This window comes from Lissotriton helveticus, chromosome 7 (assembly GCF_964261635.1).
Source record: "Lissotriton helveticus chromosome 7, aLisHel1.1, whole genome shotgun sequence".
In the NCBI taxonomy this organism is placed as follows: domain Eukaryota; kingdom Metazoa; phylum Chordata; class Amphibia; order Caudata; family Salamandridae; genus Lissotriton; species Lissotriton helveticus.
Genome location: NC_136068.1, coordinates 206,809,195 through 206,821,051, shown reverse-complemented (window position 1 = coordinate 206,821,051; position 11,857 = coordinate 206,809,195). Strand labels below are relative to the sequence as shown.

Here is an 11,857-nt window from a genome sequence, read left to right as displayed (position 1 = left end):
GTCCCGCGGTCCGAAACTACCTCCTTCGGAAATCCCACCCGGGAAAAGATCCCCATCAGGGCACGGCCCACCACTGGGGCGGTGACTGTCCTGAGCGGAAGGGCTTCCGGGTACCGAGTGGCATGGTCCACCAAGACCAGGATAAACCTGTTGCCTAGGGCTGTCTTGGGATCCAGGGGCCCCACGATGTCAATGCCCACCCGCTCAAAAGGGGTGCTCACCACGGGGAAGGGTTGGAGGGGTGCCACGCGCTTCCCTCCACTCTTGCCACTGGCCTGACAAGTCTGACAAGACTTACAAAAGGCAGAGACGTGCGTCTTCATCTGGGGCCAGTAGAAATGGGTGACAAGCCTGTGATAGGTCTTGTCTTGCCCCAGATGTCCTGCGAGAGGCACGTCATGAGCCAGACCCAGTAGGAAGTTCCTGAAGCGCTCCGGTACCACCAGCACACGGGCTGCGCCGGGCTCAGCGAACTTAGGCTCACTATAAAGTAAGTCATCCTCCCAATAGATCAAATGCTCCTTGGACCCCAGGCCGGCGGCCTGGTCTGCAGCCTGCTGCCGCACACCAATGAGAGAAGGGCACTCCTTCTGAGCCTGGCAGAATTCCTCCCTGGAGGGACCACCCTCTTGCTGCCACTGGGACAGCTCAGGCAATTCCCCTAGTTCGGCCACCTGCTCCCCTGTAGGTTCCAGGGCATCCCCCTCTGGGTCTGCCTCCTCCTGGACCGTGGGAACAGTGGGGGCCGGTTTCCCGCGCCCTCTACCCCTTCCTCTCTTGGCAGGTCCCTGGGCCATTGTTCCAGGCTCCAGCTCTGTTAGACCGCCCTCTCTTGCTGTCATTGCACGGGTGGACACACAGATCCACGCAGGCAAACCCAACATCTCCAAGTGAGTCCTGTGCTCCACCTCCTTCCATGGGGAGCTCTCCAGGTCATTACCTAATAGACAATCTACAGGCAAGGCATCACTTACAACAATCTCCAAAATACCGGAGACTCCTCCCCATTCAAATGGAACTTTCGCCAGCCTGCAGTAGCGCACTGAACTGTCAGCTGCCACCACAGGCCGGAGTACCTGGGGAACAATTTGCTCTTCAGACACCCACTGACACCTAACAGATGTCACGCTGGCCCCTGTGTCTCTCAGAGCTTCCACCACCTGTCCATTGATGGTCACCTTCTGCCCGTATTTCTTAGTGTTTTGGGGCAGCAAGGTTTCCTGGGCCATCTCTCGGTCTCCTAAAGAGACAAGGGTCATCACTGCTAACCCTTCCTCCCCACTAGAAATCAAATCCCCTCCCAAAGCTACACTGGCCAATGCCGGTGTTGGAGCACCAGAGGGTGCTGGAGGTTTCTTTGGACATTTGGGGGCAATGTGCCCCACCTGCCCACATGTAAAGCAGGTAGGCGGGGGCCTGTTGTCCTGCTTGCCCTTACGGGGCCAGGACTTCTTAGACTTGGGGGGTTGAGACACCTTCTCCTGGGAACCAGTTTGGGGCCCTTTAGAAGACTCCTTTTGATTACCCGTGTCCCCCCCACTCTTCTGCGGAGGACCCTGTCCACCCTTGGCTGGGGTACTTACCACCCCCTTGTGGACCCTGGTGCTAGTCCACCGGTCCGCCTCTTTAGCAAGCTCACTGGGATCAGTTAACTTACTATCCAAAAGATGCTGGCGCAGCTCTGGGACACACAAACTACTTAAGTGCTCCCTACTAATCAAGTGACACAACCCCACATAATCAGTAACTTTGCTGCCCTTCATCCAACCTTCCAGTGCACGCGTGTACATACTCACACACTCCACCCAAGTACTTGAATCAAGCTTCTTGAAGTTCCTAAACTTCTGGCGGTACTGTTCAGCAGTGAGCCCATACCTGAGGCACAAAGCCTCCTTCATGGCGGAGTAGGACAAAGCATCCTCTGCTTCTAAGGGTGCCAAAACATCCCTCCCAGAGGCCTCAAAATGCTTCCACAATCCTGCTCCCCAATTCTTCTCAGGCACTTCATTCATCCTTAGGGCTAGTTCATACGCTCTAAACCACGCATAAATATCATCACCCCCCTGATAATTCTGTACCAGATCCTTTGGTATGTATACCTTACCCGCCTGTACTGGTTGTGCGCTGCCACCATTAGAACTGGGCACCCTCTCTTTATATTTGATGGCCAATTCCTTCATGCCCCTCTCATGAGCCAATTCGAGCTTCTTCTCCTCCAAAGCGAGAGCATCCCTTCTCTCCTGCGCCGCTCTCTCCTGCGCCTCCCTCTCAATTTCCAGGCGCAGTCTCTTCTCATCGGCGTCCGCTCTGAGTTTCAAAAGCTCAATCTCATGGGCCCTAGTTCTCTGATTCTCCTCCACTTCCTCTGGAGAAATATTCCTACTGGAGTGGGTGCTGCCGGCCCTAGACGCTGGCTTCGCCACTGGCAATTCACTGGGCCAAAACCCAATCTCCTGTGCGCCACCCTCTTCCATAGGAGCTTCTGGGACACCATGTTTGGCCTCCCACCAGGCCCTCAGAGCTGTCTGTAGCTCTTCCTTATTTGCGCCGCCCCTCACTGGGCATTCAAGCTGTTTGCAGACCTTTCTCAGTTGCTCCTTGTTATAGGTTAACAACTTCTGGATTTCAAATTCCACCTCCACGTCTCCATTCACGCTTGGCGCTTTCCGAGACATGATGCTTCCTACCCTTTTTCAACTAAAAAGGTTTCACCAAAAAGAAAAAGTCTTGCGCAACCTGTTCTGCTAAACTAGACTAGTGATGTACAAGAAATCACTGCCGGTCAAGTGCAATTATTAGTTCAAAATCCGCACCGCGAGCCACCAATGTTAGAACCGGGCGTCTCTGGTTGGCAAAGGTAAGTACCTTGGCCCAAGTAGGGACCCCTAGCTCCGGTCAGGGCAACGGAATAACCCTCTGAGATAACCCCTGCTCACCCTCTAGGTAGCATGGCGCGAGCAGTCTAGGCTAAACTCGGAGACAATGTGGATAACATTTGCACTTAACACAACAGCAATTCCCAATCCACCACAAACTGAGACCACACAGGTAAGTATATATAAAATATAACTTTATCTAGTTTCAGCATGTAAATGAAGCAGTTGCATGATAATCACTTCTTTAAAACACATAGCATTTCTAACTTAAAGGTTGCACGTTAAACACTTCATTTAGAACAAGGTTGCACTTAATTCTTAGTAGGTCTTGTAAATAGGCAGTTCTTAGCATAAAAATAAGAATAGTCTCTAGTCTCTTAAATCAGCACTCAAAAATATGGCCACTGATTTATATGCAATTCGCTCTCAAAACGAGCCAAGGATCATGCCAATGTTTTATAACATAAACGGGACCCGGCCCCTAGCGTCAGGGACCCTTCGCGCCTCTAGCGCGTCTCACCGCAATGCTGTTGGGAGGGGGGATTCCCCTCCAGGCGCACCTCGCGGCGAGCGCTCACTAGCGCTCCAGCCCGGCCAGTCTCAGGACGCTCCACCGCCCGCTCTCGGTTCTCCAGGGAGCAGCGGGGAGCAGAGACGGCAGGCCGGGGGCTGGAGCACTCTTTCAGGTCCCTCGGCGAGGTCAGGTCAGTCTTCCCCGGGCCCGGCGGTGATCGCGGTGAATTCTCGGCTCCTCCAGTCGAGCGGGCCAATCCAGACGCGGCAGAACGGGCGAGCCTCCACAGCACCCGGGAGTCAGCCTATGGCAGTGCGGCTCCCGGGTCAAGCCTGCGATGACGCTCCTCGCCCTAGCCAATCACCGCACGGCAACAGTGATGACGCTGCGCCGCACGGGCCAATCCCGTCGCGGCGTTTGGTGAGGGGGCCCGGCTCTCTCGGCCAATCGGAGAGCAGCGGGCTCGCTTTCGGTCGCGTTGGTACCAGCAAGGTACGGGGCCCTTCGTCGGGGGTTTACTGACCCCGGGTCGCGGTGGTGAAGCTGCACCCAGGTTGTTTTAGTGCGCTCTGCTCGGGGAAGGCTCACAAACCTTCCGTCTGCACATAACCCGTGTCGATGAACACGGCGACCTCACAGCACGGCACAGCAGCCGGTTGGGCAGACAATGCACAGCGCAGCACCCTCCAGCCAAACAGAGGGTCGACGGTCAGGCAAACAGCAGGGCTTCACGATCTCTTCAGCCCACAGCAGCTTCAGGGGACACAGCAGGGTCTTGGCAGTCCTTGGGCAACCTTTATGTCCCTGGGTTGCAGACAGGGGGCCAGCTCTTCTCAGGCCCTTGGAGATTCAAGCTGTAGGCACAGCACACAGCAAAGTCTCAGCAGTTTCAAGCAGGCAGGGACACAGCCCACAGCAAAGTCCCTTTCCCCTCCTCAGCTTCCAGTGATACAGCAGAACAGGTCAGCCCTTAGAGCACACAGCAAGGCAATCTTCCTTTAGTTCTCTCGCCGTCCTCCTTCCAGCAGAGGGTCCGTCTTGATTGTAGAGTTTCAGAATCTAACTTTCTGCAGACAGGGGTCCTTTCCTTATACCCCCAATGTCTTTGAAGTTCTTGGTGCATGGAGGCCCTGGGTCCAGTCTAAACCAGTTCTGGGGGTTGCGGAGCACTGAGGTGTCTCTGGCTTTCTTCTTCCTGTCAGCTTCAGGGCCAGGGGGGTCAGTTGACCACCAGGAGAGAGCGAATGTGGGGGAGGTAGGCAGGCACAGCCCAGCACTTATCTGGCATTCCTTCCTCCCTCCTTCCAAGCAGGCAGATGTGCCCTTTCATCCCCGGGATGGCTCCGACCCTCTCCTCTGGGGCTCTGCAGCCCCTTCCTGTCACATCCAGACCAGGCAGACATTCCACAAACCCAGGCACACAGAAAAAGGTTTAGACAAGAGAACAGCCACTTTCTAAAAGTGCTATTCTCCAACACAGGATTTAAAAACACCCTTCACTAAAAGATGTGTCATTAAATTCTGAGTCCAGGGATATCTTTCACTTATGTCCCATCTTGTTCCTATGGGGAGATAGGCTGGTATCACATGGGCCCAGCCCCCCTCCATGTTACTCTATGGAGCAAGATAGCCTTACAGCAGTGAGCACACAAAAATGGCTGTAGCCCACTACCAGAGCATAGTACCTGCACTAGCACATGCTCTACCTTATCCCTACACTGCACCCTGCCCAGGGGGGTACCTTGAGCCTTCCATAGGGGTGACTGATGTGCACAGACAGGGAAGGATTGGACCTAGCCAGTGGGGACACTGGCCAGGCTGACATGGCAGTCACTGACTGCACACAGGCCCTGCGCTGGCAGGCCTGAGTCACCTTTTAAAAGCTACTCATGTGGGTGGCGCAATCTGCGCTGCAGGCCCACTAGTAGCATTTGTCATCACCAGCCCTGGCACACACAGTGCCCTCTACTAGGGACTTCGTGGTGATACAAATATGCCAATTAGGTATACTCAATCAATATCACAATTTACAGAAGGAGCACTTACACTCTGACACTGATCAGCAGTGGCAGAGTGTCCAAAACATCTAAATCAGCAAAAACGAAATCCAGCACAGCATCAAAACACATGAGTCAGAGGCAAAAAGATGGGGGAAGAACCACGCCAAAAGGTGTCAGGTCTAACAGCATTGTAAATGACAATGTCATTTCTTTATGTTTTCAAAACAAAAACATTAAAAAAAATAATGTCATTAGCAATGCCAATGGCTCTAACTTTAACAATGCCGAGACCATTGCATTGTAAATGCTTGTTTATTATGCATAGACAGATGCCACTGAGAAACATGACACGTCTTCAGTATTCGTTTAACAATGGGTTGTGTTCTGGGATTATAGTCTAGTATAACTTATTTTCCATAAGAGTTCAACATTTTGCACAAAGAGGCCGTTTACTAAAATTTCTCCCATGACATGATCATTACAGGGTTGTTCTCTTACTTTAAGTGTCACACATATGGGGTGTTAATGCCACACATAAACACACAGAAAACATTAAAATGTCACACATAAACTGAAAACTTGGCAGGCATACAGACGTCAATGATTATACCCATGAGTGAAACCTTAAAAGCCGAAACAGCAGCTCCTCGAGAGTACGGCTTTTTCCAGTTAAATGCGTCCGGCAGTTGACACTTTGCTATATTTAAATGGTCGTCGTGGACACCTTTGAGCAATTGCATTCTTCTTTAAAAAACGTGGAATCTTATGCCCATCTCTGAATGAAAACAAACAGAAATGCCATCATTATAGCACAATAACACGAGTGTCGTACAGAATTTGCAAATTGCAACATGGCTTTTACCTTACAGTACGCAAAGGTGGGGCTCCTCAAGTCGTGCCTTCGCTCTATTGGGTAGGCTTCCTCCGAAATGTAGCCAATGGCGTTTTGTAAATACGATAACCAATCAACCAAATGGAGAAATCTACACGAATGCTAAGAAAACTACGGAGTTTACAATCGCTTTAAAAGAAATTTAGTATTGACTGGAATGAACCCGTTTGATAAACGAACTTGACATTAGAACTATAACGCATAAAAAATCATTTAATTTCTTGACTGAAATAGAACTGTATTATATAAAGATAAAAAAGTGCATTCTTTATGACAGTTGTGAATGTGGTTGAGAAATAGGAGGAACAAAATTGATTCAACATGTAGTGTTTCAAGTAATTGAAATAATTTCAAAATGGCGGCATCCCGGCGAAACAGACGTAGGACTGGCATGTGAAGGTCTCTCAGTTCCACTTTTGGTAGGCATGAAACCCGAGGCTGTCTTCTCAGTGTAACACGAGTAATCTTTTTTTAGTATGCTCCTTCTATATGGAAATACACAATGTTATTAATCCACAGTGTTTTCAAGAGATAATAGTCTCGTTCTTGCAATCGCTACAGATTACTCCAATTACAATCTAGTACAATGCTCTTGTGTTTCCTAAATGGAGAAAATTCATATATGTAATACCAATGTGTTATATATTTAATTTGACAACAGTGGTTTCTAATTTCCTGTTATGGCCGAATATCTACAACAGATTCAGGACTACTTTAGTTGCAGCCATCGGGACGAGGCAGTCTTCCAACATGGCCGCTTTCTTAGTCCACCGGAAAAGCCGAGGCTTTTACGCCTGCGCGGTTGCTAAGCCCGCCTCCTGCTGCAGCCGCCGCATCCCCACCCTCAGTCAGCCTCCCTCTCTGGAACCTCCTCGTCCTGCCGCTTGCCCGGCCGCTGCAGCAGCACCCTGACTCCCTGACCCACGCTAACAGCGCTCGGCGCCCCCCCCCGACATGGCGAAGATAGAGCAGGTGCTGGTGTTGGAGCCGCAGCACGAGCTGAAATTCCGAGGTAAGACGCGAGGGCCGAGGTAACGCCTGCCCGAGCCAGGCCCGGGGTGGCAGCCATCTTCATAGAGCCCCGGTCCGGCCTTATATTCCGCCCGGTGAACCGCCTGTCACTGCCCTGTAGTGCCACTCGGTAGCGCTCCCATCCCAGGAACCTCTTCCCCTGTACCGTTTGCTTTATCAACACAGTTGCGTCATGGTGTGAGAGCATATACCGGCTTCCTTTAATGTTATGTTACGCCAGAGGACATTCGATAACTCCTGCACTGCCTGACCTGATCGCTCTGAGTGTGTAGGGTTAATTATGGCTAGAAGGAATTTAAATGCCTTTGTCAGCGTCCCCAAAATAGCTGTACCAGCACTACTGTTAAAGGTTTGTCACAGCCCAGTTGCATCAATATGAGGGTTTGCTGGAGCAGCCCCCATTGTGCTACCTATGCCACTCTGTTGCTCCATAGCATACTTTCATTGATAAATTGTGAAGCCATGGTCAAACAATACCCTTATGTCTACTTTAAAATAATACGTTTTGTGTTCTGCTCACACCATTAGTAGTTAACCATACGTAAGTCATGTCTCTTATCCTTTCGTATCCATCACATCTCATTTTAGAGCATCTCCTATTTCCATAAATCTCTGAAGTTTCCGCATATAGGTTTGTTTACAATCACATGCACCTTTTCATTTTCTCCGAGTGTTGTTGTATTCTCAGAACCGTATAGATAAACCCACTGTATAAGATGTACTTCTACTTAGTATAACCCACTGTCATAACATGTTTGTGTTCAGTTAATGTGCTAAAAAGCAAATGTGAGCTACTATGCGAAAATAGATTTTACAGCATTCCCACGAACGTTATAAGAATGAAATGCATCGTGTCGTTTGTTTTTGGATAGCAAGCCTGTAACTGAGCAATGGTTGGACAAGATGTAAATGGTGAATTCTTTTGAAGAATGGGAATTTATAATTTTGGGTGACTTAGAGTTGATTTTTCCTTTGAGAAACGACGACACCTGTTTCTGGTAGTCTGTGACCTGACCATTTAAAAAAATAAATTTGCATTCAACACGAAGGTCTATGCATGTTGTATGATTTCTAGTCAATCTATGGTATTCAACAGCGACCAGCTTTTTTTCCTGTAGGGTACCCTTTGATTGAGACCAGCTGAAAGCTCCTCTAGCAAAATGCAGGGCATCTCTGAAAGCGAAAGCATGTGCACAGAGCTCAGCCTACCGTTTTGAAAAGTGCTCGCCACCCAAAGTATCTGTGTTGTTTTTGTCTACCTGTGAGTATTTCTTTTCATGAAGCCCTAGTGTATAACCTCAAATCCAAGTTTACCTTTTGAGAGTTCTATACTTGACATTTCTATCAAGGAACATGTTGAGTGTAAAAAAAAAAAAAAAACAGCACACTGCTACATGCGCCTTTTGTTTATATGCAGTGATGGGGGCAGTCAAAATCTACAGAAGAAATGGCAGAATTTTTTGTTGTTTCGTAGAGCTATATATAGTCCAAACGGGGCTCTCCATGTTTATTTTCACCATTCTCGAATGGATTGTAATCAAGATAATTGAAATATTTAGTTACTCTGTTACTTATGCTTCTTTTCAGCTACAGTTGGTGAGCCTTGATGGCCTTCGTCTCTCACATAACCCTTTCTGTGTTTTGGTATCAGAATATTCACACCCCTATACACCTTTCTCAGGCCCTCTTTATATATTTATACACCTGACAATACAGCCATGCTTGTTGCATTCACCTATATAGTATATTGGTCTAGGTGGCTTCACTGCAAAGACTCACTACACGGATACTCGCAACTCAGCCAAACTGGCATGTGATCTGCTGTCAGAGAGTACCCAAGGCAATGGTGATAATCTGTAAATAACCACTACTGCGGCTATGCCTCATTGTTTTCAGTCATACGTCTTACCATTCTGATAGTTCTACATGCCCTCTTTATGCCTGGAAATTTAGGCAGGTATCTAAAATGTGCAGGTTATTTAACATTTTTAGAAGATATGCAGAATGTCTAGATTCTGGGGAATAGCTTAAAAATTACAATTTCAGTAGCGTAATGTGCACCGTAGAGTATATTTATTGTTCCCAGCTACCGACCGATGCACTTTTTAGGTCGCAGCCTACCAGACAACGCAGCTGTCTGGTTTGCTAAAGACATAATGGGTACTTTAAGAAAGTTGATCTAGGAAGGCATTCCGCCCATAGCTTACCATTGGTTTTGTAACTCACATTTTCTGGCTTTCTGTTTGCTGGCTTTATTTGCTTTAGGCTGTCCAGCTTGAGTTCGTCCTTTCTGTTTGCCAAACCTTGTTTACTGTATTCTTCCACAAACTCACTTTCTGTAGACAGGCCTCTAAACCTTGTCTTTATCTTGTCACATTGCTGTGCATTCAAAGATAAAGATCACATTTTAGGCTGTGCTTTCTAGTGAGCTTGGTGTTTGTTTTTCTTTCTCTGACTTCAAAGTGAGAGGATTTATGTGACCTTCATGCTGTCATGGGGAGGCGGTGCTCCTGGAGTAAGGCTGTACAGAGGATATGTTTACTTTCTAGCACACAACAAAGTTTAAATGTCTAAATGAACTGTGATGACGTTCAAATCAATGCATTGAGGGATGATATTTCCACATATCATTTGTGCGCTGTATACTTTTATCAGTAAAACTGTATGAGTGGAAATGTAATGGTCGTTTCATTTGAAGAAATGTTGTATGTAGTATGCTACAATACAATGCGTACTTCATGTTACCCACTTTACTCTATTCTGCTCCACGCCGCGCTTCTCTGCGCAGCTCTCCTCTGCCAATGCACTCTACCCCACACTACTCTACTATGCATCACTACACTCTTCGCCACTTCACTGTACACTACTCTGCACCACTGCACTCTACTTCAATGCATTCTGCACCACTTTACTAAAACTGCACTCTACAGAATCTACTCTGCACAATATTACTCAACGTAACTATACTCTACGCCACTCTATTCTACTCTGCGCCACTACCCTCTCACCACTGCTCCCTGCGCCACAATACTCTTCGCCAGTGCACTCCACGCCACTCTACTTCTCACCACTGCACTCTACAGCAGTATTCTGTGTACCACTGCACTCTGCAACACTCTACACCTCTGCACTCTGACACTAAAATCTACTCTGAAACAATCTACTCTGCCACTGCATGGATCGCCACTCCATACTACACCAGTGCACTCTACACCACTTTACTAAAAACCAATACACTCTACTTCACTGTATGCCAGTCTACTCTGCACCACTGCACTGTATGCCCCTATACTCTACGCCACTGCATTGTACCTCACTCTACCCCACTACATTCTACAGACACTGCTGTGCAGCACTGCACTCTGACACTGAACTCTATGCCACTCTACGCTAATCTACTCTATGCCACTGCTCTTTACTCTGCATCACTCTACTCTGCCAGTGCACTCTACCCCAATCTATTATGCACCACTGCACTCTTCGCCATTGTGTTCACCACCCCACTTTGCATCACTTCACTCTACTGTGAAACAATCTACTCTGCCACTGCACTTTAAGACGTACTACTCCATTCCACTCTACACCACTTCAATTAGAGCTACTCCACTGCCCTCTACCCCACTACTCTATGCCACAGCACCACTATACTCTACACTGCATTGCATCACTCTACTCTGAAACAGTCTACTGTGTCACAGCACTTTATGCCACTGCACTCTATTCTGTGCCACTCTTCGCTACGCCTCTCTATTCTAAACCACTGCACTCAATGCTAATTAACTCTACACCACTGAACTCAAAACCAGTGCACTCTATGCCACTGTACCTATGCCAACTACTTTGCACCTCTGCACTTTACCCCACTATACTCTACAGCATTCTACTCTATGCCAGAGCACTCTACTCCACTGCACCCCATGTCACTTCATTCTACTATGTACCACTGCACTCTACTGCACTCCACTTCACCACTCTACAACACTGTACTCTGCATCACTTCACTCTTATGCCACTGCATTCTACCCTTCACCACTTAGCTCTACTCTGCACTCTTCCAATGTACTCCACGCCACTGTACTGTGTTGCTCCACTCTAGGCCACTTTTCTCTATGCCAAGCCACGCCACTCTAGTCTATACCACTGCACTCTACAACACTCTACTCTATACCACTGAACTCTACTCTGAAACAGTGTACTCTATGCCACTGCAGTCTATGCCACTTTGTTCCCCTCTGCGCCGATCCACTCGACACCACTCAATTTAATTGTGCTGTACTCTATGCTGCTGCACCACTCTACTCTACATAACTCCACTCTTATGCCAAAGCATTCTACTCTGCACCACTCCACTTAACTGTACGTCACTCTACTTTCTCCGCCCCTAAACTCAACACCACTCTTTTCTGCATCGCTCCACTCTTTGCCACTATACTATATGCCAAGCCACTTTAATCTACTCTGCATAACTGCACTCTACAACACTCTAATCTATACCACTGAACTCTACTCTGAAAAAATCTACTGTCACTGCAGTCCACGCCAC

At 48.3% G+C, this 11,857-nt stretch overlaps 1 protein-coding gene across 1 annotated transcript in view; it reads left to right on the top strand.

Annotated features, from left to right (window-relative positions):
* Nucleotides 1-7,091: 7,091 nt before the first annotated feature.
* VAPB (VAMP associated protein B and C) overlaps nucleotides 7,092-11,857 on the top strand; it is a 160,383-nt gene continuing 155,617 nt past the window's right edge. Inside the window, exon 1 of the mRNA XM_078651956.1 lies at nucleotides 7,092-7,294. Within this exon, the coding sequence (XP_078508082.1) occupies nucleotides 7,237-7,294 (58 nt within the window). The 5' untranslated portion in view covers nucleotides 7,092-7,236. The remainder of the gene's footprint in view (nucleotides 7,295-11,857) is intronic.